The sequence below is a fragment of the Puma concolor genome, chromosome B1 (genome assembly GCF_028749965.1).
Source record: "Puma concolor isolate L17-30 chromosome B1, mPumCon1.1.hap2, whole genome shotgun sequence".
Lineage (NCBI taxonomy): Eukaryota > Metazoa > Chordata > Mammalia > Carnivora > Felidae > Puma > Puma concolor.
In genome coordinates, this window is record NC_141670.1 from 186058534 (window position 1) to 186085570 (window position 27037).

At 41.3% G+C, this 27037-nt stretch overlaps 2 protein-coding genes, 1 long non-coding RNA gene and 1 pseudogene across 7 annotated transcripts in view; 3 read left to right on the plus strand and 1 right to left on the minus strand.

Annotated features, from left to right (window-relative positions):
- The window catches only part of TBC1D19 (TBC1 domain family member 19), a 145951-nt gene that overhangs the window by 40321 nt on the left and 78593 nt on the right, over positions 1-27037 (minus strand). For all 5 annotated transcript variants that reach the window (XM_025921323.2, XM_025921322.2, XM_086705276.1 and 2 more), the window contains one exon: positions 23631-23693. In XM_025921323.2, coding sequence (XP_025777108.1) covers positions 23631-23693 — 63 coding nt within the window. The remainder of the gene's footprint in view (positions 1-23630; positions 23694-27037) is intronic.
- LOC147582063 (uncharacterized) lies at positions 7844-23021 on the plus strand. The gene is made up of 3 exons (XR_015250530.1): positions 7844-8023; positions 10122-10446; positions 22922-23021. It is a non-coding gene; the product is annotated as an uncharacterized LOC147582063 (long non-coding RNA).
- LOC112858011 (small ubiquitin-related modifier 2 pseudogene) lies at positions 15334-15849 on the plus strand (annotated as a pseudogene).
- Positions 17719-19950, plus strand: LOC112858008 (endogenous retrovirus group PABLB member 1 Env polyprotein). The gene has a single exon (XM_025921320.2). The coding sequence runs from the start codon at positions 17898-17900 to the stop codon at positions 19317-19319; it is 1422 nt and encodes a 473-aa protein (XP_025777105.1). The 5' UTR covers positions 17719-17897; the 3' UTR covers positions 19320-19950.

The window sequence follows — 27037 nt, forward strand, 5'->3', positions numbered from 1 at the left end:
CAAGCTATATTACAAAGCTGTAGTCATCAAGACAATATGGTACTGGCACAAAAACAGACACATAGATTAATGGAACAGAATAGAAAACCCAGAAATGGACCCATTTGTTGTTGTTTCTTCAACAAATGGTGTTGGGAAAATTGTATGGCAACATGCAGAAGAATTAAACTGGACCATTTTCTTACACCATACACAAAAATAAATTCAAAATGGATGAAAGACCTGAATGAGAGACAGGAAACAATCAAAATCCTAGAGGAGAACACGGGCAGCAACCTCTTTGACCTCAGCCGGAGCAACTTCTTACTAGACACATCGCCGAAGGAAGGCAAGGGAGACAGAAGCAAACATGAACTACTGGGACTTCGTCAAGATAATATGCTTCTAAACAATGAAGGAAATGATCAACAAAACTAAAAGCCAGCGTACAGAATGGGAGGAGATATTTGCAAATGACATATCTGATAAAGGGTTAGTATCCAAAGTCTATAAAAAACTTACCAAACTCAACACCCCAAAAACAAATAACCCAGTTAAGAAATGGGCAAAAGACATGAATAGACACTTTTCCAAAGAAGACATCCAGATGGCTAACAGACACATGAAAAGATGCTCAACCACACTAGTCATCAGGGAAACACAAATCAAAACCATGATGAGATACCACTTCACACCTGTCAGAATGGCTAAAATGAACAACATAGGAAACAACAGGTATTGAGGATCCAGAGAGAGGGGAACCCTTTTGCACTGTTGGTGGGAATGCAAACTGGTACAGCCACTCTTATAAAAAGAAATTGAACAGTATGGAGGTTCCTCAAAAAACTAAAAACAGACCTACCCTATGATCTAGCAATTGCACTGTTAGGTATTTACCCGAAGGTTACAAAAATACAGATTTGAAGGGGATACATGCACCCCAATGTTTATAGCAGCATTATCAACAATAGCTAAACTATGAACAGAGCCCAAATGTCCATCAAATGATGAATGGATAAAGAAGATGTGATGTACATATTTACAGTGGAATATTACTCAGCCATCTAAAAGAAGGAAATCTTGCCATTCGCAATGACATGGATGGAGCTAGAATGTATTATGATAAGCGAAATAAGTCAATGAGAAAGACAAATACCATGTGATTTCATTCATTTGTGGAACTTAAGAAACAAAGCAGATAAACACATGGGAATGGGAAGGAAGAGAGGGAAACAAACCACAAGAGACTCTTAATGATAGAGAACAAACTATGGGTTGACAGAGGGAGGTGGGCTAGATGGGTGGCTAGATGGGTGATGGGTATTAAGGAAGGCACTTGTGATGAGCACTGGGTGTTGTATGTAAGTGATGAATCACTGAATTCTACTCCTGAAACCAATATTGCACTGTATGTTAACTAACTAACTAGCTATATATTTGTTCTAAGCAACTAAATTTGTGGTAATTTGTTATAGCAGCACTAATAAACTATACAATTAAAATAACTAATAAAGTAATACAGCCAATATAATAATAAACTAAAACAACCAATAATAAACTAATACAATTAAAGTAAAATAAAATAATGCAAAAGAAATATTCCTACACATATCTTTCTAGCATTGTCTGGAGGGAAAACAATTCCTAAAGAAATGTTTTCATTAACTTTCCCTTAGCAGGCTAGTGGGAACATACTAATGTCAGGAGAAGCTCTGTGCTTAAATATATACTCCTCAAGTCTTTTGCCACAGAGAAGACAAGATATTTGAGACCACTCTATAGAGAATATTGGTGCCTGTAAAGGGATGTTGCCAGAGAGAGGTCATACGTCAGACATTATGCACTAGTGTGCCAGCCTCGTGTGCAAGCGAAGATCTGCCAACTTCCATTCTAACCAGAGTTGTTTTAGCTTCTGAGATACCAATTTGGTAACTGTAAGGAAGTAACAGTTCAAATGTAAATTTCCTATAAAATGTTGTGAACGTGCCCGGGTAGCTCAGTCGGTTAAGCGTCTGACTCTTGATTTTGGCTTAGGTCATCGTCTCATGATTTCTGGGTTTGAGCCCCGTGTTGAGCTCCACACTGGCAGTGCAGAGCCTGCTTGGGACTCTCTCTCTCCCCCTCTCCCTGCCCCACCCCAATTCGCACATGCTCTCTTTCTCTCTCTCAAAATAAATGAACTTTTTAAAAAAAGTTGTGATTATATAAAGATGACAATTTCAGTGAACCAGAAATTAACTAGATAATTAACTAGAAAGCTTAACTTTGATTATTCATTCAGTAATTAAGTGAAAACTGAACTTGATGAGGATGAGGTCACACATAGTAATGACATACTTTATTTAGAAGAGCTGTAAGAACTTGCATGTGTAAGTCTCAACTACGGTTTATATAGCGGAATTATACCTAAAATGTCTATATATAGCTACAAAAGATTTACTCGAGCCTACAGTTTTCTTTAGTGTCTTGAAAAAATTTATGGTGAATGTTTCTAAGAAATAAGTTATTAAAAAGCACATAAGAAACAATGGGTATCAATTGGAAATCACTTAGAACTATCACACAATTTTTTTCACTTATGGCTCTTGCATTTTTACTCACACCAATGTGGAGAATTTCAAATGATAAATTTGCAAAAAAAATTCTTAAAACACTCTTCCTTGATTTGAATTTTCATAAATGAAAGGGCAAAGTGGCTTACAAGGGCTTTGAAATTGGGCGGATCTGGCCTCGTCTCTGAGTCTCTGCTTCTTCATCCGTAGAATGGGAATAAACCGACCTTGCAGATAAGAATTCCTTTTAAAGTAAATAAAGTATCTGCAGCAGATCCTGGAACTTAACAGGCCATGCATAAATAGATGATAACAGTGCTAACAATCTCACTTGCAATGACTGGAGAATACTGGGAGAAAAATAAAAAAAAACAACAAAGGCCTCTTTCTGGTCTAGTTTCTTGCTTAGGCACGGGCTCTCATCTTCTTATCACATTCTTATAAGAAAAAAACAAACTTTTAAAACCTTCCCCTTCTCTGTGTGACTTCCAACCTGTACATTCTTTCTGAGCGTCTAATCTGAATTCCCGGAGCCACCATGCTTGTAACTATCCGAAACCGGAAAATCCAGTCATTCTTGATTCTCCACCTACATATTTAGCCAGTTACGGAAATCTACCTTTGATGGCTTGCTCGCTCTCCCTCTCTCTCTCTCTCTCCCTTCCCTCCCTCTCTCCTTCCAACAAATATTTACTGAACACATACCGTGTGGCAGGCACTGTTCAAAATAATATTGTATGTCACATGCTACGTGCAATGGAAAAAAAAATAATGCAGACAAGACAGATAATGCAGGCACATACATTGGGAGAAGTTTGCTACTTAAATTAGGGACCTAGAAGTGGTCAGGAAATGAGCCTGGGGTAATAAGATTTTTGGTAGAAGAAAAGCCCCCTGGAAGCACATAGGTAAGTCTAGAATTTAAGGGAGAGGTCCAGAAAGAGATATAAAATGGGGAGTTGTCAGTATACAGATGATATAAAACTGTGAGAATAGATGAGATCACCAAATGCAAAGAGAAAAAAAAAAAGAGGTCCAGAGACTTATCCTTGGGGTACTCCAGGGTAAGACAAGGAGATGAGACACCAGACAAGGTGAATGAGAATGCCAGCCGGTAAGAGAGAAGGCAACTAAAACACACAATATCCTAGAAGACAAGTGAATAAAGAGAAGACAAGGAAAGGGGGGTGATTAATTGAATGAAACGAGTAAGACGAGAAGTGGGAACAAGATTCTGCAATATGAAGTCGCTTGTGACTTAGTGGACTTGTGACTTTAGTGGAACAGTTGGACAAAAAGAAATGAAATAAAGGAGGATTCAAGAGAGAATAGGAGGATGGAAATTGAAAACAATATCTACGGATTTTTTTTTTTTAATTTTTTTTTTCAACGTTTATTTATTTTTGGGACAGAGAGAGACAGAGCATGAGCGGGGGAGGGGCAGAGAGAGGGAGACACGGAATCGGAAACAGGCTCCAGGCTCTGAGCCATCAGCCCAGAGCCCGACTCGGGGCTCGAACTCACGGACCGCGAGATCGTGACCTGGCTGAAGTCGGACGCTTAACCGACTGCGCCACCCAGGCGCCCCTCTACGGATTTTTTTAAAAGAGGTTTTGCTGAATAAGGGAACAGAGGAATGGGGTTATAGCTGGAAGAATAGGGATCAAGAAAGATTTTTGTTTCATTTTATTTTGCTTTGTTTTTTAGATGAGAGGGATGACAGCACATTTGTACACTGAGAGGAGCGATCCAATAGATAGGGGAAAATTGACAATAGGAAAACTAATAGGGGCACCCGGCTGGCTCAGTCCGTTAAGTGTCTGACCCTTGATTTCAGCCCGTTAAGCGTCAGACCCATGATCTCATGGTTTGTGAGTGTGAAGTCCTCGTGGGGGCTCTGCGCTGACGGGGTTGAGCCTGCTTGGGATTCTCTCTCTCCCTGCCCCTCCCCCTGCTCCCATGTGCACTCTCTCTCTCTCTCTCTCTCTCTCGAAATAAATAAATAAACTTAAAAAAAAGAAGAAGAAAAGAAAAACTAACAACTGCACTGCTTTTGAGTGCCAAAGGGACATGAGTTTTAGTGTCCAGATGCAGATGTTGGTTTTCTCATAGACAAAAGCTAGGGCAGTTTATCTCTAGTAACATGAAAGAAAAGCTGAGCATATGGGTGCAGGTACAGTACGTATGGTGCTGGGAATATGTGGGGTGGGGGGGTCTCTTCTCAGAGCTTTCACTTTTTTCAGAAAGAGGACTCAAAGCCATCATCTGAAAAAGAGGTGGGGGTATGAAGATTCGGGAAGTGTGCAAAGTCATCGAAGAGACTGGCTAGATAACAGAATGGATGGATGACCGGGCTAGGGAAATGAAGTAGAATATCTGGGCAGAAGGAACAACTCTCTGGAGGTTAGCGGTCACGAATTGAAAGTACAGGCACTCCCGGGTGACTCAGTAGGTTGAACGTCTGACTCTTGGTTTCGGCTCAGGTCATGATCTCATGGTTCGAGGGTTCGAATCCCATGCTTGGGATTCTCTCTCTGTCTCTTTCTGTCTACCCTTCTCCCCTGCTAGTGCTCACTACAAATGAATGAATGAATGAATGAATGAAGCACAGCTAGTTGCGTGTTTTCCTCCAGCCACATTCGAATGCACACCGCCACCACAGAATTGGTGGAGAATTGTATTCCAGCGGGGTTGAGGTTTTGTCAGGTAATTACTATTAGAAAGTAGGAGGAAGGCAAGGGAGTTGAACACGTATTCAAGAGGAAGCGATTATAAAGATAGATCATGGCATTGACACATCTTTATTTGTTCTCTCCTGTCAGCTCACACTGACCTTGCTCTGTATCAGGTGCTCACTAAGGCTAACCTGAACCGCTCGAGCTGTTCACTGCCATGATAAGCTAATCTCTCCTCACCAGTTACTGTCTGCACGCGGTTGGTGTTCATTTCTGTTGTCCCCATTCTCCTCCAAACTCCTTGCCTTTAAGAACCAGACATTTCTTACAACATTTCTATTCCGAAGCCACCACTAAACTGTATACGATGCTACTCCTAGAATTTGTATCTGCTTTAACTCTATTTGCATGGATCATTACATAAACGTATATCAGAACATTTATCAAATTATAACCGTGCAACTGCCTTTCCCCTCATTTTCCACTAAAATGTGAGCTTCATAAAATCTTTTTATGCGGGACCTAACACAGTACCTGCAAGAGAACACACTTGATATGGTGTGATATGGAGACATGAATAAGTGATATTTGATTGCCCTTGGGCCTTTCTTAAACTCCATTCAGTGGCATTGAAATATCTGTTAACTATGACATATTCTTATATGTCACTACTGCTGAGCATATGCTAGATCAACCAGGCACATGATAGAAGGCTTACCACACAACAGAGTAAGTCCCCATGTCTTCCCTTTACTATATAGGAATTCTTCTTTATGAATATTGTATACACTTTGGACCATATGTTAACTTTTTTAGGTTGTCATGCTATACCAGAACCCCAAAATGATTCAACTTCCCCATTTACTTACATAGACTAAGGGGCATCTTCCGAACACATTTTAAAACTGACAATCTAAAAATTTCAGTATCAGAAAGCATTTTTAAGAATTTCATGCAAACTAAAAACTAAACTTTGGAATACTAAAAAGTTGACTTATTACTCAAAACATTATTTCTATAATATTCAGGGTTGTTGCCTATAAAATTTAGGTAACTAACTAATTTAGGGTCACTCAGGGGCAGTACCTAGTGCATCCTTGTAACACAGACCCAGGTTTTCCTTGAAGAAGGATTACTGGAGGTTTTCTCATCTATCTGTGGACACAGAAATGCCCCCTGCCATCTAATTTTGTAGTCTAGTCCCAAAACTCAATAAATGGGTTATGTCCTAAGGCATGGCCAGAAACATTAAATTTGCTCCATTATTACCAACAATTTCCTCATAAAGCAATTGTGTACCTAAGCAGTTCTGCCAAAGGAAAGCTTGTAATTAATGATTAAAAAGCAAACAAACAAACAAACAAACAAAAAACGCACAATAAAACAAACTTCCCTCTGTTTTATTTCTCTCTCACGCAGACACAAACAGGCACATATCCGAATAAATTTTTTTCCCAGAGAAAAATCAGAACTCAATTTCTGATAATACTGTTTTCAATGCATACAATTTTATTACCCAAAATGAACTTCTCTCTAGAAGTCAGACTACTTGTAAAATAAATTATTAAAAGGTATGATCACGGGGGCACCTAGGTGGCTCAGTTGGTTAAGCATCCGACTTCGGCTCAGGTCATAATCTCGCGGTTTGTGGGTTCGAGCCCCGCGTCGGTCTCTGTGCTGACAGCTCAGAGCCTGGAGCCTGCTTCGGATTCTGTCTCCCTCACTCTCGGCCCCTCCCCTGCTCACACTCTCTCTCCATCTCTCAAAAATAAACATTAAAAAAATTTTTTTTAAAAAGGTATGCTCATGGAAAGTGTTTCCTTAATAACTGTCAACATGAGGAAAATTTAGTTCTGCATAATTCCCAACACAAAGCTTAGGCATTATAATTATCCTTTTCTTTATGTTAGAGGGATAAAGATCCACATTAAAGCTTATTTTAGCGTTATTACCGAAGTACTAAAAGTAGCAAAGGCCATGAGATCTATGACTGAAAAAAATTATTTACAATCTAAAAAAAAAATAAAACAATTGGACTAAAGTATTGATAAAAATGGAAAATAAAGGTTAAAGCACAATCCTACAATATTACTCTTTGTGACATTAATTAATATCCAATGTTTTACACAAACACATTAAAACAATTGCAAAACATTTCTTATGTTGTTTTGTCTCCTTAGCTAGCATCAAAGGTAATATAATTTACATATAATATAGAGATCAATAAATATTTACCAAGGACCATTCTGCTTTTCTCAGAGAATACATCCATTGTTCATAAAATCATCCTGTTTGTCAGACTCAGTCACTTATAAGTTTTCCAGGTTTGGGTGGGAGAGGCAAAGTGAATACACAATAGTCCCCCCTAATCTGCAGGAAATACATCCTAAGACCCTCCAGTGGATGCCTGAAACCACAGACAGTATGGAACCTTATATATACTATGTTTTTTCCTATATATACATACCTACGGTAAAGTTTAATTTATAAATTAAGGCATAGTAAGAGATTAAGAACAATAACTAATAATAAAGTAGAACAACCATAACACTATACTGTAATAAGTTATGTGGATATCGTCTGTCTCTCTCGGAATGTCTCATACTATACTCACTTTCTTCTTTCTGTGAGGATGTGAGATAATGAAATGCCTACGTGATGAAACAAAGTGAAGGAAATGACATAGGCAGTTGATGTAGCCTCAGGCTACCATCGATCTCCTGACTGTACATCAGAAGGAAGATCATCTGCTTCTGAACTACCTCTGACTATGGGTAACCGAAACCATGGAAAGCGAAACTGTGGAGAAGCAGGCTGGTACATTCAAGGGTTCATTCTGGCCCTTATTTCAAGAAATTGTTACCACCCTCATTCATTACTTAAAAAAAAAAAAAAAATGTTTTTATTTATTTTGAAAGAGACAGAGAGAGAGCGGGTGAGGACCAGAGAGAGAGACAGAGAATTCCAAGCAGGCTCCACGCTTATCACGGAGCCTGATGCGGGGCTCGATCTCACAACTGTGAGATCGTGACCTGAGCCGAAATCAAGAGCCAGACACTTAACTGACTGAGCCACCCAGGCACCCCTGTTACCAGTCTCATTTAAAAGGATACCCTTACTAATTCTTTTCACTGAAGGAGGCAGTTTGGTTACCTGTTACCTGGTGGTAAAGCCCCCTTTACCACCACCAAAAAGCTTTTGCAATTGTAACTTAAAACCGACAATCCGCTTCTGTCCAGTCACCAAATGGGATGAAATTGTCACCTTTATACTTTCTCTCCCCACACACTGAAGCAGAGCGGTCAACATGCTATAAATCATGCCATCACTGACCCTTAGCTGATATTATTATGTATCATGCTTAGTGTCATAACAGTTTCGTGTTCAGGGTCAAAATAATTAGCACTGGAAGGACCAAAAAAATTTAGCTAGTTAAAATTTTTGTCACATAGCATTTAGTTTGTTTGGTTTCATTTGTTTTATGTTTTTTTTTAATTTTTTTTTTCAACGTTTATTTATTTTTGGGACAGAGAGAGACAGAGCATGAACGGGGGAGGGGCAGAGAGAGAGGGAGACACAGAATCGGAAACAGGCTCCAGGCTCTGAGCCATCAGCCCAGAGCCCGACGCGGGGCTCGAACTCACGGACCGCGAGATCGTGACCTGGCTGAAGTCGGACGCTTAACCGACTGCGCCACCCAGGCGCCCCTGTTTTATGTTTTTAATACTGAGCAACATGAACTAATCTGTTTCCCTTAGGAATGAGTTCATAAAAAAAATCCACCACATCTAGAACTAAACTCTATTTAAGGAAATCTAGATCCCCATACAATGACAGTGAAACTTTGGTCAGCCAATAATTACTAAAATTACGCTTTCAGATAAAAGAAGAAAGCTTCTTTCTCGACAATGAAAAAAAATCAAACCTCATCAATGAAAAAAAGTCTGATGTTAAAATAAACGTTTTCATTCAGTATCTATAGCATGACATGCACTAGAATTAACAGTGGGGACCAAAACCCTTACTGAATTTATATGGAAGAGACGATCATAAAATAATCAAATGAGCCATAATAAGAGCTATAAAGAAAAGGTATGAAAAGTACGACACAATACTTTAAAAGTACACTGTAGATGGCCATGACCTTGTTGTGTGTGTTTGTGTAGGGAAGTAGGGAGTAGGTCAGGGAAGGTCTATGTGAGGAAAGGGATATTTTAGCTGAGAGCTGAAGGAAAAAGAGGAATTTCCTTGGAGAAGAGGAGAAGGTAACAGTCTTTCACATCAAAGGAACTGTAGGTCTGATGGCCCTGAGGTAGAAAGGAATACAAGGAATTTGAGCAGTGAAAAGATCAGAGTGGTGAAATACAGGGTACCAGAATGTCAGAACAGGTAAACAGTGGCGCTGGAGAAGTGGCCAGAGACATAGGGTCATGTAGGCCCCGGGAGGGATTTTAATCTTTTTGGTTTTCATCACACAAGTGGCATTTGGATTGGTGTTTTTGAAAGACCAGTCTGAGCAATCAGGTAAGAAAAAGAAATAAAAGATATCTGAATAGGAAGAAAGAAAAAAAAGCATATTGTCTTTATTTGCGGATGTTATGGAGACAGGGAAACCGAAGGGACCTCATGAGGAAAAATTTTTTCCTTTGCTTCTTTTCTGGCTTCTATTCTTGCTGAGGCCTGCACCCCTGCCCTCCACATGCCTTAATGTAAGTCCTCCTTATAAGGGACAAAGAGTTAACGATTTCTTTGGAGTCTTCTAGCACAACAGATAACATCTAAGGAATGACCAGGTCAGGCCGTCATGTGCATGTTCCAGACCACTGTCCCTGAACACCTTGATGCCAAGACCTTCTGGCTGTAGGGAATAAGTGACTTATGACAGACACCTGGATCCTGTCTTTGTTTTGACCAGTTCCGGGATGCCTGAGAAGACACGTGTACCAGGCCACAAGCATCAATAAAAACCCCAGACCCCTAGCAAAGACTTCCTGTACTCCAACTGTACCTGCTCTCTCTCTCTATTCCTTCAATAAATTCTGCTTTCACCTCCTGACGGTTCAAGTTTGATTTCCATCCTGTGTGAAGCCAAGGGCCATCTTGGCTGGTCCTGTGTGACTCCCTCTGGGTCCTTCGACCCAGCCTGCCTGCATCATCTTGGCGACCACAAAGGGACCCTCAGAAGAACAGCAGTATCCTCAGATTGAGTCTGCAAAGCACAATTTGGCTTTCAGGAACCGGTAAGTTCCTCCTCTGGGAAACAGTTGGCTTAACGCTGATGTAATTTTTGTCAGTGTGTAACTGGTCCATTCTCCAGTGGGGAAGGGAGACTGGAAAAAAACTGGTTGCAAACCTGCTCTCTTACTCCCCGTTCTCTCTCAGCTCTGCAACTTTTTTTACTCTGGCTTCCAGACAACTTCAAGGCTGTTAGTTGTCGTGAGAGACTGAGTTGCTCAGCTCTGAAGAAGAGGGATGCATGTTCCTCCCCACTGAAAGGTGTTCTTAGGCAAATAAGGGCCAAGGGAAGTATCACAGATTATTCGAGATAGATAGTGGTCCCATAGAAACCACCCCCTCCTACGACAGTAGTTTTTGGCTCGCCCCAGGAAGCACACAGGTGGATTGGTCATCCAGGGCTCTGAGCCCCCCTGGTGGTTCTGGGCTGCCACTGGGAGAAACCGAAGCAGAAAAGAGTGGAAGATAGGCCCGCGGCTGATCCACATTCGATCCACATTCAATCCACAACAGGTTTTTTCCTAGAATAGAGTCCAAATCGTCTCTCCATCTCTCTCTTTTTCTCGCTCACTTGCTCGCTCTCTTTTCCACTGCCGGGTGGATGTCTCCTCGTGGCAATTCTGGGATGCTGGAATGGTGTTGGGGACTGGTAGCCAATCCCGCTGAGGACCCAAATCTTAGAATAAAGAAGTGGTCCTGGTGCCCCCAGTTGCACTGGGTTTTCCGCTTATAGGGATGACACATGGCAGGCTGGTCACTGCCACGTGATGTCTCCTTGTTGGATGGGGGAGGAGACATGTGGCAAGCTGGAATCCTTTGCACCCTCTTGCTCACTATGCCTGACCCTATCACTCTGCTATACCTCTTTCTACCCCTCTGAATTTTCTCCTTTTTTGCCCTTTAAATTGTTCTCCTTGCCACTACATAACTATATTCTCTGACCATAGTATTCTGCATTAGCGGGCTTCCCTATCCTTAAGAGATGATTTTTCCCCTTTTGGTTTCTAGGAAACTCCATGACTTCTATCCTACTCATTAGGCTGGGGCCACTGTGGCCAATGACTCCATGCTCTGCCTTAGATCTCTGGCATTGTGAACAACACTTTCCTAGAATCTTATCCTCCCTTTGCCCCAGCCTGACTCCTTGATTATGGTCCTCAAAGGGGGCAACAGTGAGCATTCCAACGGATTCCCTGTTAGGATGTCTGTTACATAATTAGGCACACTTTATGTTGGATAACTGGAAAAAGAAGAAGTTAATATTCTATTGTAATGAGGCTTGGCCCCAATATCCGCTTGGGAGACCAAGAAATCTGGCCAGCAAATGGGACTTTGGATTAGAATACCATTTTACAGCTTGATTTATATTGTAAGAGGGAAGGGAAATGGAATGAAGTGCCTTCTGTGTTACCCTTTATGGTCCTGTATCAGGATCCCAAAGGACAATATAAAGGCTGCATGGCCCCAATTCCTAAATCAGCAGAGGCACCTGACATCATGGAAGTGACTCTGGTGTTTGATCTGACTTGGGGGAACCTACAGATCTTATTATTGTCTCATTGTGGCACTGTAGAGCAGGGAATGAGACTGTGTATAGTTAAGCCAGTTATTTTGATAAGGGGAAGTAACTCAAGGAAAGGATGAAAACCCAGCTCTCGTTGGAGCCTCTCTGGAGGTCCTCTGGTGGAGACTTTCCAGAAGTATACTCATACAGACCCCATTTCTCTGGAAGAGCAGTCATTGTGGGTTGTGCATTCACCCTGCAATCTGCAGCAGACATAAGGAGAAAATTACAGAAGGCAATTACTGGGTCCCAAACTCCTAGGAACCAACTGTTGAATACGGCTTTTGCCATCTTTAATAACAGAGACAGGTCAGAGAAGGAGGATGAATTTGTCCAAAATAAATGCCATGCCCAGCTTTTGGCCGTGGCATTGGGGAACCCTGCACTCCAGGATCACTTCATGTGGAAGCCTGTGAGGCCAGAGTCTGGCAAAGTCTCACAAAAAGCCAGGCCCCAATCAATGTGCCTTCTGTAAGATGGACGGCCACTGGAGAAAGGATCATTCCCACCCCAAATGGAAGATGGGTCCAGTCCCAAAACCTCTATTGGCCAAAGTTATGGAGGACTGAAGGGGCCCGACCTCTCCTATGGCTCATCCCCGACATCTCAACATAACATATCAGGAGCCAGGAGCCTCGGGTGATCCCTCATGTGGCAAGTAAGGAAATTTAATTTTTATTGGACATAGGAGCCACTTACTCTGTCCTGACTCAACATAATGGGCTTCTGTCCCAGCACTCTTGTACAGTTACTGGAATAGATAGATAGATAGATAGGTGAGACCATTTACTTGTCTACTAGCTTGTGGCATGGACTCGCTCTTGCTCTCACAAAGCTTTCTCCGGATAGCTAAGTGCCTTACTCCTTTACCGGGGAGTGACTTCCTTGCTAAGCCACAAACTGCCATCCAAATAGGACTGACAGAACCAAATGCAGAGAAAACAAAGCTTATAACGATGAAGATGCCTAGACAGGCCAGTGGGAAATAACATTTATGTGTCAGATAGTATACCACGCCATACTGCAATTAGAATAATACCTGATGCAACGGGAAACAGAAGTTCCTGGGAGAGCCAGTAATATTTCACCCGTTCTTATCTCCCTAAGACCACATGTAGAATATCCTTGGGAAAGGCAAAGACCAGAGACACAAAAAGGTATTTGGCCTCTGATTAAGAAATTTTTGAGGGGTGCTGGGTGGCTCAGTCGATTAAGCATCTGATTTTGGCTTAGGTCATGATCTCACAGCTCAAGGGTCCGAGCCCCGTGTGAGGCTCTGTGCTGACAGCTCAGAGCCTGGAGCCTGTTTCAGATTCCACGTCTCCCTCTCTCTCTGCCCCTCCCCTGCTTGTGCTCTGTCTCTCTCTCTCAAAAATAAACATTAAAATTTTTTTTTTAAAAGAAAAATTTGAAATATGGATTATTAACCCCTCGTCAGTCACCCCGCAATACCGCCATTCTATTAGTTAAGAAGCCAAATGGGGTGAAATGCTTTATCCAGGATTTCTGGTCTCTAACCCTTATGCTATACTGACTCCAGTTCCTCCAGATACAAACTAGTTTATGATATTGGATTTAAAGATCGTGTGCTTTCTTCTGCACACGAGAACACCCTGACTCCAATCTTTTTGTTTCCACATGGACTACCCCTGATACTTGTGAGATTTCCCAGTTGACCCGGACAGGGCTGCCTCAGGGCTTCTGAGACAGCCCGAATTTGTTGGGAGCACTTTAAAAAGGGAACTAGGGGATTTACAACTGATTAATGGAACGCTGCTTCAACGTGTGGATGATACATTGACTGCCAGCCCAACAGGAGGATTCTGACGAAAACACAACCCTCACCCTTAACTTTTTAGGACAGCGGGGGTACAGAGTGTCTCCCCAGAAAGCCCAGGCTTCTAAGGAGAAGGTTCAACATGCGGGCTACATTCTCACTCCAGAGGCACGGACACGGATGAGCCCAGGACAGAAAACTGGCCATACTGTATATTTGAGTACCTCAAACCAAAAGGCAGTTAAGAGCCTTCTTAGGCATGGTAGCTTTTTGTTGCATTTGGATTCCCGGGGTTGGCCTTATGGCCAAACTCCTTTATTGAGTATTACAAGGAAGTGAGTTAGAACCCCTGGAATGGAATGATGACTGCCACCAAGCCTTCAAAGGTCTGAAGAAAAAAAAAAAAATGCTGAGCACTGCTCCTGTCTTGGGGCTCCCAAACCTGGGAAAGCCCTTCACCTTGCGTGTGTGAGAAAGGAGAGGAAGAGCCTTGGGCGTCCTAACTCCTAACTCAAAACTCAGACCTGTTGCTAGACCAGTGGCTTATTTCCCCAAACAGTTAGATCTGGTAGCAGAAAGCTGGCCAGGATGTTTATGAGCAGTGGCTGTGACTGCCCCGCTAGCTGGAGAAGCTAGCAACTTTATGCTAGGACAACATCTGGATGTCATGATCCCACATCAAGTCCAAGGGGTTTTAGAGGTCAGGACATGAATGGTTACGAGGAGGGAGATTTTTGAGGTATCAAGCCCTCCTCCTTGACACCCCTGATGTAACTAACCCTCAGGTTGTGTCAAGGTTTCAACCTAGTTACTCTATTACCCGATGAAGGCAAGCAGGGGCTTCCAATCTATACCTGTGTGGATATTACAGAACAAGTGTATTCAAGCCGGCCTCATTTAAAGAACAAAACTTTGTCCAACCCAGAGGCTGAATGGCCTCCAGACAGAAGGAGCTTTATGCATGAGGGAACCAGAAAAACCAGGTAGGCTATTATCAGCCGATAGGGTATGACCGAGGCAAAAGACTTCAGCACAAAAGCCCAAACTAATTGCTTTAATCCGAGCGCTACAACTACATAAAGAGTTAAGTATATATACTGCTTCTAAATATGGCTTCTTAATACTTCATGCTCATGCAGCCATCTGCAAAGAACGGGGACTATTAAATTCAAAAGGCTCCCCTATAAAACACAAAGAGAAAATGTTTAACATGATTAGGGGCTATACGGCTTCGTTAGGAGATGGCAGCTGTGTACTGTAAAGGACACCAAACAGACCAAACCACGATGAGTAAAGGAAACAATTTTGTGGATAGACTAGCAAGAGTGGCGGCAAGGAAGGAAGAGCTTGCTACATGGGTCTTAGCTCTAATTCCAGAAAACTCCTCTGCAAGAAATAAGCCCAAACTATACTCCCTCTGAGGCTCAATGCGCCTCACAGAGGGATCTGAAATGGATTCAAAGGGAAGGTATATATTGAATAACATGTATGTACTCCCCAAGGCATCGCAATGGAAAATAATTAAGCCTTCTTCCGCCACTCCCGGTGCTGCTTGTGTGCTCGCTCGGTGTGGACACAGTACCTCTTGGGGGAAGCGGCAGCTGAGGGGACGCCGGCGCTCTCCATGGCCAACGAAAAGCCCAAGCAAGAAGTCACGACTAAGAACAATGATCATATTAATTTGAAGGTGGCAGGGCAGGATGGTTCTGTGGTGTACTTTAAGATTAAGAGGCATACGCTACTCAGTAAACTGATGAAAGCCTACTGTGATCGGCAGGGTTTGTCAATGAGGCAGGTCAGGTTCCGATTCGATGGGCACCCGATCAAGGAAACGGACACACCTGCACAGCTGGAAATGGAGGACGAAGACACAATTGATGTGTTCCAGCAGCAGACAGGAGGTGGCTACTAAACAGGGATCCCGCCACTTTACTCTAGAACTCGGTTCCTCCAGACCAAGAAGATAGGCTCAATTAGAAAACCACAATTTGGTTCTACGACATCATGACTACTACAGTACAGCTTTCTCTGTTCCTTCATTTTCCCTTCCCCGTTCCTTTATTGTACATAGAGGAACTGTGTATATGCACAACCACATTGCATTTGTTTTTAACTAAACGGTCAATGGTATGTTTTGACTGACATCAAGTGGGGAAAAATACTGGTTCCGTGAAAATATCCCTTTTCTCCATTAGTAGCATGCTCCTTCAGCTCTTATCTTTATATTCGAGTAAGTTGTTTTGCTCTCGTGGTTTAACAAAAAAAGCACAACATAAAAATCTTTGCCCACGATCGTGCGATCGAAGAATTTTAATGCCCTTTATTTGTGATTGTGAAAGCAGTGATAATTTTATAACTTTTTTGTATGTAGGTATTACATGTAGGGCAATCTGTCTCTAAGTAGGGATAAACTACTCTAAAAGAAATGGATCCTAGGGGCGCCTGGGTGGCTCAGTGGGTTGAGCTTCTGACTTCGGCTCAGGGCATGATCTCATGGTCCGTGAGTTCAAGCCCCACATTGGGCTCTTTGCTGACAGCTCGGAGCCTGGAGCCTGTTTCGGGTTCTGTGTCTCCCTCTCTCTGACCCTCCCCCGTTCATGCTCTGTCTCTCTGTGTCTCAAAAATAAACACTAAAAAAAATTTTTTTAAAGAAATGGATCCTAGATAGTTTTCCCTTCAAGTCAAGGCATCTTGTTGTTTAAATAAACTTCTTGTTTAAAATGAAAAAAAAAAAAAAGAACTAAGCAAATACATGACTCCACCCACTTTGGTGGAGACACTATGGAAAATCTATTGCATCAAGTATTCAGAGGAAAGAATCTAACCAAGACTATAAGAAAAGTTACCAGAGCATGTGAGATTTGTGTCAAAAATGACCCAAGGTCCAATCCTATGCCTTTCCTCTTGATTAAGCCATTTGAACATACAAACACTTACCCTGGGGAAGACTGGCAAATTGACTTCACTCAAATGCCACCCTATCTGGGATATAAGTATCTGTTGGTTTATGTGAGTACATTTACAGGGTGGGTAGAGGCCTTCCCTGTAGGATAGAAAGAGCTTTAGAGGTTTCTAAGACCTTTTTGAAGAGGTGCCTGAGTGGCTCAGTCGGTTAAGTGACTTCAGCTCGGGTCGTGATCTCACAGTTCGTGAGTTTGAGCCCTGCATCGGGCTCTCTGCTGTCAGCACAGAGCCTGCTTCAGATCCTCTGCCTCCCTCTCTCTGCCCCTCCCCAGCTTGCGCTCTCTCTCTCTCAAAACTAAACAAATATTAAAAAAAAAAAAAAAAGACCTCATTAAAGGAAGTCATACCTAGGTTTGGACTTCTCCAGAATCTGAAAAGTGATAATGGCCCCTCTTTTGCTGCTAAAATAACACAACAATTATCAGTGACTCTAGGGATCTGCTATCAACTCCATGCCTCATGTAGGCCTCAATCCTCAGGAAAAGTGGACAAAATTAACCATATCCTTAAACGAACTCAGGCAAGACTCTGCCAACGAACTCGTGAAACATGGTAACAGATGTTACTGATGCTTTGCTAAGTGGTTCCAAGGAGGAGTCTTAAACTGGGCCCCTTTAAATTAAAATATGGAAGACCTTTTCTCACTGCAGCTCTATGGTTTGCTGAGGAAACCAACCAAATTTTAAAATATATTAGTAGTCTGGGTAAAGTACTAGTCTCTCCAAAAGCATGGAAATAAAATACTTCCATATCCCACTGAAGACAAGCAGTCTGTGCCAATACTAGCAGGAAGGTACCATTCAAAACAAGGAAAAGGGGGTCAACTGAAGATCAGCTCGAACCACGGTGGGAAGGGCCCTGTCAAGTTTGACTCAGCACCCCCACAGCAGTAGAGTCAAACTATCTCCAGCTGGGTTCACTTGTCCAGAATCAAACCTATCTCTCCTGAGTCTTTACAGGAGCCAACTTTGATACCGCTTCCAAGGGAAGAAGGAGACACATATGCCTGTGAGTCTGTCAACGATTTAAAATATCTTTTCAAGAATATACCTGCTGCAGTGTCTACCTGAAGCTCCTAGCACCTACCCATTCCTGAGAACCCGAGGAAAAACCCCAAGTTGCTGCTCTGAAGGACCAATAAGTAAGGCTCGATGAAGCTTTTAAAATCTTTCACTTTTCTGAGTTTACTCTTTCCGTATCTAGCTCTAGGGAAATTAAACGGCCCCAATTTATTTTTGCAATGGGCTCAAAACTACGCTGATAATTTACAGAAAAGTTCCTGCTGGATTTGTGGCCTCCTCCCTTTATCCAGCACCTCAGGCCTCCCTTGGTGGGTTTCTCCTTTGCAAGGCACAGACTGGCATTACTTATGCCAATACATAGAAGATATGGTTTTCAGCCCAAATACGAGCATATATAGTGACATCTCTATCACTAACAGAAAGGTTTCTTATTGGCCTATGGTAAATACCACCTGGAATTCTCCAGGCCATGAAAGACCTTTTTCCTACACCCAGACTGCCAAAATCATGAATGAATATGCCAACGCTAATATTGAAAATAAACGAGCATTGTGGGGAACAATTAAGCCTAACAATATGAGATATACTGATGATGGCTATTTTCAAGTATGGGATGAATTTATGTGGCTTACTCCTACCATAGGTCACTTAAATCAGAGAGCTCTTTTGTGTTGGGAGCAAAGAAATCATACCTATGATGCCTGGCCTAACAGTACCCGTGAATTAGGATGGCTCTCCCAAAGAGACTGTACCCATACCATTGTTTTACAAGCAACTGACTGGTTTGCCACTGACTGGTTCAGACGGCCAAGCATCAGGTGGTTGGCGCCTAATGGAACTCAGTGGCTGTGTGGCGCAAATCTGTGGCCCTGGCTACCTCCTGGATGGATAGGGCGCTGTACCCTGGGCTTTCCCTGGATGCAAGGGAGTTGGCATAAAGAAATACCGAAGCCTGCAAATTATCCCTATCTACTTCATCGCTGGACACGGTCAGTCTTCCACTGGTATGATCACCTGTTAAGTATTTTCGTGCCTCAACTGGGAATAGAAGACATAATATGGCATGTAGAGGCCCTCACAAACTATACCACAAAAGCCCTTAATGATTCTATGCGGGGACTGTCGCTGTTAAATTCTGAAGTTACATTAATGAGAAAGGCTGTATTACAAAACAGGATGGCCTTAGACATACTCACAGCAGCTCAGGGAGGAACCTGTGCTATCGTTAAAACTGAATGCTGCGTATACATCCCAGATAGCTCAGCTAACATATCCGACGTTTTGGCTGACATGCGCACCCAAATTGAAGCAATGTCTGACGCCTCTGGTTCCCTCAATGATTGGATTTCTTCCTGGTCTAGTGGAGGTATATGGGCTTGGTGGAAAAAACTTCTTTTACTAGCAATAGCAGTAGTTATGCTAGCGTTTTTTCTCTGCTGTGGGGGCTACTGTTGTTGCATGCTCTGCATGAATATGTCAGAAAAATTATCAGAACGGGTGCTCTTTAGGAGCCATTTTATTCCCAGGTTGAAGCCTCACGTACACCTTTGACAATCCACAACTAGGGGCCCTTCATTTAATTGGGATTTTTATACCTCCCAGTAGGTAGGGTCTTCGATCCCTTTCAGCCTGAAGAAGCTACAGAAGACGAGACCTTCACCCTTCAACACCCCTTAAGAATAAGGAGGATAAAAATCCCATAGCAGGCAATGAGACAGGGAAACCGAAGGGATACCATGAGAAAAAAGTTGGTTTTCTTTTTCATTTTGCTTCTTTTCGGGCTTCTGTTCTTGCTAGGACCTGCCCTGCCTTAATGTATGTCCTCCTTGTAAGGCACAGAGTTAATGATTTCTTTGGAGTCTTCTAGCACAATACATAACATCTAAGGAGTGACCAGGCGAGGCCATTATGTGCATATGCCAGACCACTGTCACTGAACACCTTGATGCCAAGACCCCCCCGGCTCCATGGAATAAGTGATTTATGCTGGTCGCCTAGACCCTGTCTTCGTTCTGACCGGTTTGGGGATGCCTGAGAAGACATGTGCACCAGATCCCAGTCGTCAATAAAACCCAAGGCCCCAAGCAAAGACCCTCTCTTTTCCTTTCTGAGTCTCGCAGACACTCCGTGTGTATCTGCTCTCTCTCTCTCTCCCTTCAATAAACTCTGCTTTCACCTCCTGCTGGCTTGTGTTTGATTTCCATCCTGTGTGAAGCCAGGGACCCTCTTGGCTTATCCTGTGGGACCCCTTCTGGGTCCTCAGGCCCAGGCTGCCTGCATTAATATGAACTTATACATAAAAAAATCCTGAAGACTCCACCAAACACCACTAGCGCTAACTAATCAACCAATTTGGTAAAGTTGCAGGAAACAGAAACCAACATAGAGAAAACAGCTGCATTTCTATACACTAGGAACAAAGCATCCGAAAACAATAAGGAAAACAATCCCATTTACATTAATATCCAAAACAATAAAATACTAAAGAATAAATTTAACCAAGTGGATGAAAGATCTGTACACCGGTAAGATTTTGATGAACGAAACTGCAGAAGACACAAATGAAAAAATACCCCTAATTAGTCAGAAGAAATAACATTGTTAAAATGTCCTATTACCAAAAGCCATCTATAGATGCAATGTCATCCCTGTCAAAATTCCAATGGCATTTTTTACAGAAATAGAAAAACCAATCCTAAAACTTGTATAGAGACACAAAAGATCCTGAATAGCCAAAGCAATCTTGAGAGAGAACAACAAAGCTGGAGGCATTACACTTCCTGATTTCAAACTATACTTCAAAGCTACAATAATCAAAACCATATGGTACTGGCATAAAAACAGACACATAGGCCAATGGAACAGAATCAAGAGCACAGAAGTAGATCCCTATATATTTGACAAGGGAGCCAAGAATATTCAATGCAGAAAGGTTAGTACTTCAAAAAATGGTGCTGGGAAACCAGATAATCACAATGCAGAATGAAATTGGATCCTACCTTATGTCACTCACAAAAGTGAACTTAAAATGGATGAAAGACTTAAATTTAAGACTTGAACCATAACACTCATAGAAGAAACATGGAGGGGCATCTGGGTGGCCCCGTTGGATAAGCGTCCGACCTCGGCTCAGGTCATGATCTCACGGTTTGTGAGTTCGAGCCCCGAACTGGGCTCTGCACTAACAGCGTGGAGCCTGCTTGGGATTCTCTCTCTCTTCCTCTCTCTCTGCCCCTCCCCTGCTCCCTCTCACTCTCTCTCTGAAAAATAAAGAAACTTAAAAAATACGTATATGGAGAAAATCTCCTTGACATTGGTCGTGGCAGTGATTTCCTGGATATGATGCCAAAAGCAAAAGGAACAAAAGCAAAAATAAATGAGACTCCATCAGAGCTGAGTTTGCTTACTTATTTGTTTACTGACTTGGTTGGAATATTTTATTGACGTTTATTTCTCTCCAGTGTGCAACCTCTGATGTATCTTAGAGGGCACAGTCTTGCGTGGACAGTCACTCCTCGATGACACAGGTTTTAGCACGGTTCTCCTTAATGGTGTCTTTCTCTGACCCCTCTGCTAAGCTTTCTGCTCCTGTTGGTATCACAACCACATGTTAGACTCTACTGATTGACAGGTGATTGCTCTATTGTTTTTAACAACATCCTGAGGCATAAATTGTACCAGTCTGATCCCATTGAATTTTGAATCCTTTACAGAAGTCATTTTTGAGGCCAGTCTTTGAAACATGTTTCAACCCCAGCAAGACTTTTCTTAGCTGTCTCTTTCTCTGTTTCTTTGGGAAACGAGGTGGCTTCTGGTTTAGCTAGTTGCTCATATGAAGTTAATTGCCTCCTCTTAATCGTCTATCATTAAAATCTCCATTGTTTTAGAGAACCCCATCAGGCTTGCACTTTCCCACGTTCCATTTTTTTTTAATGTTTGAGAGAGAGAGAGAGAGAGAGAGAGAGACTCTCCCCCCAGTAACCTCTGGTTGGGGACAAGAACGTCTAGTGTTCTCAGCTTGCCTCTCCCAGTGAGGAACTGCCACTCCATGAGCAAACCGGGGCGAGGGCAGTGGGGACCCAGTATATTCAGCCTGCTGAGAGCAGGTAGCGTATTTGGAGCCGAGGCCTGCCTGAGAGTGGAGGCTAGGTGGAAGAAGGGAGCCTCTGACTTCTTGCCAGCAATATTCTGGAAGTTCGCATCTGCAACAAAGAGCTAAAGGATATGAGAAAAACTGGCCACCTACACTTTCTGTAGAGACACTGTAGCCCTTGACTGGAAGTTAGAGGGGAAGGTAACCCCATCTCCTAGGTCACGCTCAGATGAACTGAAGCTTCTGTCACGTTGATCTGGGGGCAAGGGGAGGCAGAGAGCACGTCATGGCTCAAGTGACAGAGACGGTTCTTACTGGGATTTAGTAGCCTTTCTTGAATCTTATTTTTTTTTTTTTTTTTCTGACTTGATGTATTACCTTAGGACTGTCTTCAGATACCTTAAATCTTTTTTAAAACATTTGTTTATTTTGAGACAGAGAGAGAGAATGAGCAGGGGAGGGACAGGGAGAGAGAGAATCCCGAGCAGGCTCCACACTGTCAGCGCAGACGCAGGCTTGACCCCACAAACCGTGAGATCACGACCTGAGACGAAATCAGGAGTAAGACACTTAACAGACGCCCCTAAATATTTTTGTTCCTAAGATAATTTTCACTAGTTATGGTTTTTCTGCTGGGGATGGTTCCATGGAGCTCCCTATGCTGCCATTCCAAAAGTGATCATATCCACTCAATTTTCTTAAGGTTAGAGGTTGTCAGTAAAATAACATTAATATATAAACGAATCATTAACTTTACCTGTATATTTGAAATTTTACTGATTACTAACAATTAGGCACTGGGGTACATATCAGTCACATAAGTAAATAAATTCAGACTTTTGTGTTTTCTAAATTTTAATACCTATTTTTATATTAAAATGGAACTTTAGGTCTTTATTTTTTATCACATATTTGAAATCATTAAAGTTCTCTTAAAATTATTTTTAGGTTATTACAAATATTAATTTTATAAATGAAGTCTTTGGATTTCAGTTCTGGGAATGAATACTTAATTAAAACTTGAGAAATTCTTACTTAACTCTAGCTTTTTCTTAAACAGATGCACACTACCACCACTATCATCGACAGAAATCTGCTAATCCAAACAGCTGGAACTGATTTATATTTAACCAAGCTGACATTACTATGTGAAAACTAGATATCTTCTCCATGGCATTTATTTTGACACTCAAAATCAAATTATTAATATAGATGTGTGATCTTTAAAAAAAACAAAGAATATCATCTAGGCAATTCTATATCATGACTTCTTTTCTACCTATAATAAGATGTTTTAATTTCACTGGATATAAAAAAGACTTAGGTAAGGACCCGAACATCTACAACATCAGCATGTGAGGTGATCAAAGAGTAATCAAGACACTTCAAACCGACTTCAAAACGTTTAATTATTTATTCAATACTTTTAGCAGAAAAGTATCATGTAAAATGTCGTTTCTAAACACCGTGGCACGGCGTCAGCATGAAAGTGACCCCTAGGTTAAGAGTCTGTGCCTGTACCTGTCCGTGTGCTAGCAGATAGGACCAGAACAGACAGTCCACGCACTCACCTGAGAACTCTTACTCTCCCACCCAACCCCACATAAGAAAAAAAGTTAACCTGATTCTAAACTTAACGACATTTGATAAAAAAATGAACATGGCTTGGATTTTGGCAGAACTCAGCTAACAGCAGAGAATTCAGCTAAAGTATGCTGAGTTAGAGCACTTAAAACAAGAACATTAGATGCTTTGATTTTTCAACTTACCTGATATAAATAGTCTTCAAATACAAAATAATAATCATCATTGCTTGCTGTCAACTTCACATCCTATAATTAAAGGTAGAGAGTCTTGAAAAGAACCTAAAGGTATAGGTCTATAGTACTATGATATAAATGCAATATCTAGAAACAATACTGTAATGATCTTACTTATGTATGATGATAAATGTCTCACTCAGATTTCATCATTGCTATAAATATACTTTATATGTACTTTATAAGTAATTTATACTTATAAGTATATAAGTATACTTTATATACTTTATACATATACTAATATATGTGACACATAATTACACCTCAAATTGCTTACAACCTTTTAGGTTCCATTAGTAATTCCTTATTATTTATTTCAATATTTATCTTCTTTAAATCTAATATTTAATCTTATTTAAATCTAGTATTTAAGTGTCTTAATGTTGGAAAAACAGATACAATCATAACATCCAGAAGTAATCATAACAATCTGGCCCGAAATTAGTTCCCAAATCATCCTCTACTGTTCAAGTTTACATTCTTGACATTCCCTTGAAATACCAAACATCTTCCACCCCTTTGTGATTATTCATTTGCAAGTCATTGCATATTACCCACCAAACAAATGTTTATCTTCAAGAAGTCTATAGTCTTACCAGCAAGAATACACACACAGTAAAAATATGGGAACAGTTACAAAGAAATATTAAAGAAATCCAAGATAATATTGCTCAGTCTACAAATTTCAACCAGGCTGTTGAGCAAAGGATCCATTAAGGGAGGAGGAAATGGGTCATGGATGCCTCTGGAAGGCGTGAATGCGCTCTAAGTCTAGAAAAAGTTAATTATAAAGACACAAATTAAGAGGAAAGAAAGAGGCTAGTCTTCTAAGTCAGAAGACAACATGGGCAGAGGGGATGATATTGCCCCTAAGGGGGTGAGAATTAGTTCTCGGAAGCCAAAAAGTTTTACATATTATAATGGTTTATGGACCTCCAAAGCTTGTCTCTGTCCAACAAAATTTTATTCTTTGGTATTTAATTTTTTTATATTAGAGCAAAATTAATGTTTTCTCTTTAGGGAGTTGATGATGAAGAAAAGGTTGAGAAACACTGCTATAAACTGGTATAGTAAATGATGGAAAACTATAGAAGGTGTGGCTACCACACAACTTTTGTGGGAAAAAAAATATAGTCCAGAGAGAACCATTTAATAATTTAGCTTAGGGAAGGTTTGATGATGTTCCAAATTTAGTGCTGCCTTGTTCCATTCATTCCTTTAACCACTAACATAATCTTACTTTATTTTCTGATAGATTAAAAATTAGTGTTTGCCATATGAAACTGTCATGAAATTTCAAATAATTATCTTAAATGCCCACTCCCTTAAAAGCTGACTTTAATAACATTTGGAGTTGCTCCAACGAGATCGGCAAAGCTCAACACATACAAGTCAGAACAACCAGAGACAGGTATCTTCCTAAAAATATTCATGCTGTGGACAGTCAGGATTGATTCTACCAAAACTTACATCCATTTCTGATACAAACTGTTTACCTCTTTCTCACAACAGATTTTCTTTACTGATTCAAACTGAAACTCATGTTGGCAGCAAAGAGAATCCTCAGCTAGCACTCCCTGATTTTCTGAACTTCTTCCCTTTTTGGGCTTCTTTCATTTGAACAGAAAAGAGGTTGAAAGGTCTTAAAGCCCAAAAGATCTCTTACGCTGTTGCTAAAATAATCCCCTGAGCATGACTCTTTGACCTTAAACTTAACAATAGTACCTGTGATCCAAATCTACGTAAAACTTCTGAGAGAGTCAAGACTTTGCTTCCTGTAGAGAATAGTGATTTAAAAAGTATGGTTGTGAAGTCAGATCACCTCCATTCAAATCTTAGCTTTGCTACTTAATACGGGAATTTAATTAATTTCCCTAATCTTTCTTCACTTCCTTCATCTATAAAACAGTAAAATAACAGTACTTCCTGTTTTGCTATAACGCGTGTCAACAGGTGGCTGGTGGGTAAGGGAACGCTGTCTGTTACAACACGGAAATTGTGGTGGTTCACATGCAACTTTTCTTTTAAACAGGGGAGCCAGGATGGCCAGAGTAGAATTACAGCCTTCAGCCAGAAGGGAAAAATGCCTTCAGCTCAACTGCTGTATAGGCATGAGCCCTCATAATCGTATTTCCAGAAAATTCAAAACGAATGATTATATGAGGGGATCCCTCTGCAGAGAGCCATACCCCTGGCCCTGCACGTCCCTTAGCTGCTAGACCCCCTCTTGTGCCCACCTTCACAGCAGCCCCGGGGCCCAGCACACCACTTCCATCTGCATTAGTTTAGCATTTCTACTTTATTATATTTGTACATTTTCAATAGCTTCTCTAGGAGCAGCCTGTCTGAGTTGTCTAATCCATCTTCCAAACTAGCAGTAATTGTTTTTGTTAGTACTCTGGTTACAAAGTTGCAAAATTACCTCAATCCTATTTTTAGCTCTATCATCTTTAATGCATGATTTTACAGAATGTAAGGCTTTTTCCCCGGGGCCGGGGGGAATGCATTTATCTAAAAATGATACCTAAGTGCTGGCATCTGCGACTGTTAAGGGTAGTTTTTGGATCCTAAACAATTTACATAAAGAGTTTGGAACACCGTATGGCACATAGTAAACAGTCATTAAATGCTAGTAGCTACTATTTTTATTAACCTTGGTCACGTTCCACCCACAAAAATCTTCAGACACTCCATGTGTAACTTTCTCTCCCCCATTCCTGAGAGATGAACTAATATGCCCTCCTTCTCTATCTTACAAGTTCTAAATTAAAAATACACAAGTCTTTTAAATAGCCCAATTATTAATCCAGAATCAGTCATATCCTATATCATGCTAATACCTCTACATCTCAACCCTCAACTCGGTATCAGATGCTTGGACACAAAAACTCAGTGTATCCCTATCATGAAACTTGAGATGTGCTTAACCACATGGCTAGAAACTACAAAAAATTAAAAATGAAAAATGACTTCAATACAAGAGAATAAACAAGTAGGCCCTAAAGAATCAGGATAATAAGATAAAAATATCAGTCTGATTTTGACTCTGAAAAATATAGTCTGATTTTCCTTTCAGTTGCATTTTTTTTTTTTAATTTTTTTTTTCAACGTTTATTTATTTTTGGGACAGAGAGAGACAGAGCATGAACGGGGGAGGGGCAGAGAGAGAGGGAGACACAGAATCGGAAACAGGATCCAGGCTCCGAGCCATCAGCCCAGAGCCTGACGCGGGGCTCGAACTCACAGACCGTGAGATCGTGACCTGGCTGAAGTCGGACGCTTAACCGACTGCGCCACCCAGGCGCCCCCTTTTCAGTTGCATTTTTATTGGTCTCTGTGGATAACTTGAATTTATA

Coding starts and splice junctions, on each gene's coding strand:
- LOC112858008 (XM_025921320.2), top strand. CDS start 17,898: ATGAAGCTTTTAAAATCTTTCACTTTTCTGAGTTTACTCTTTCCGTAT.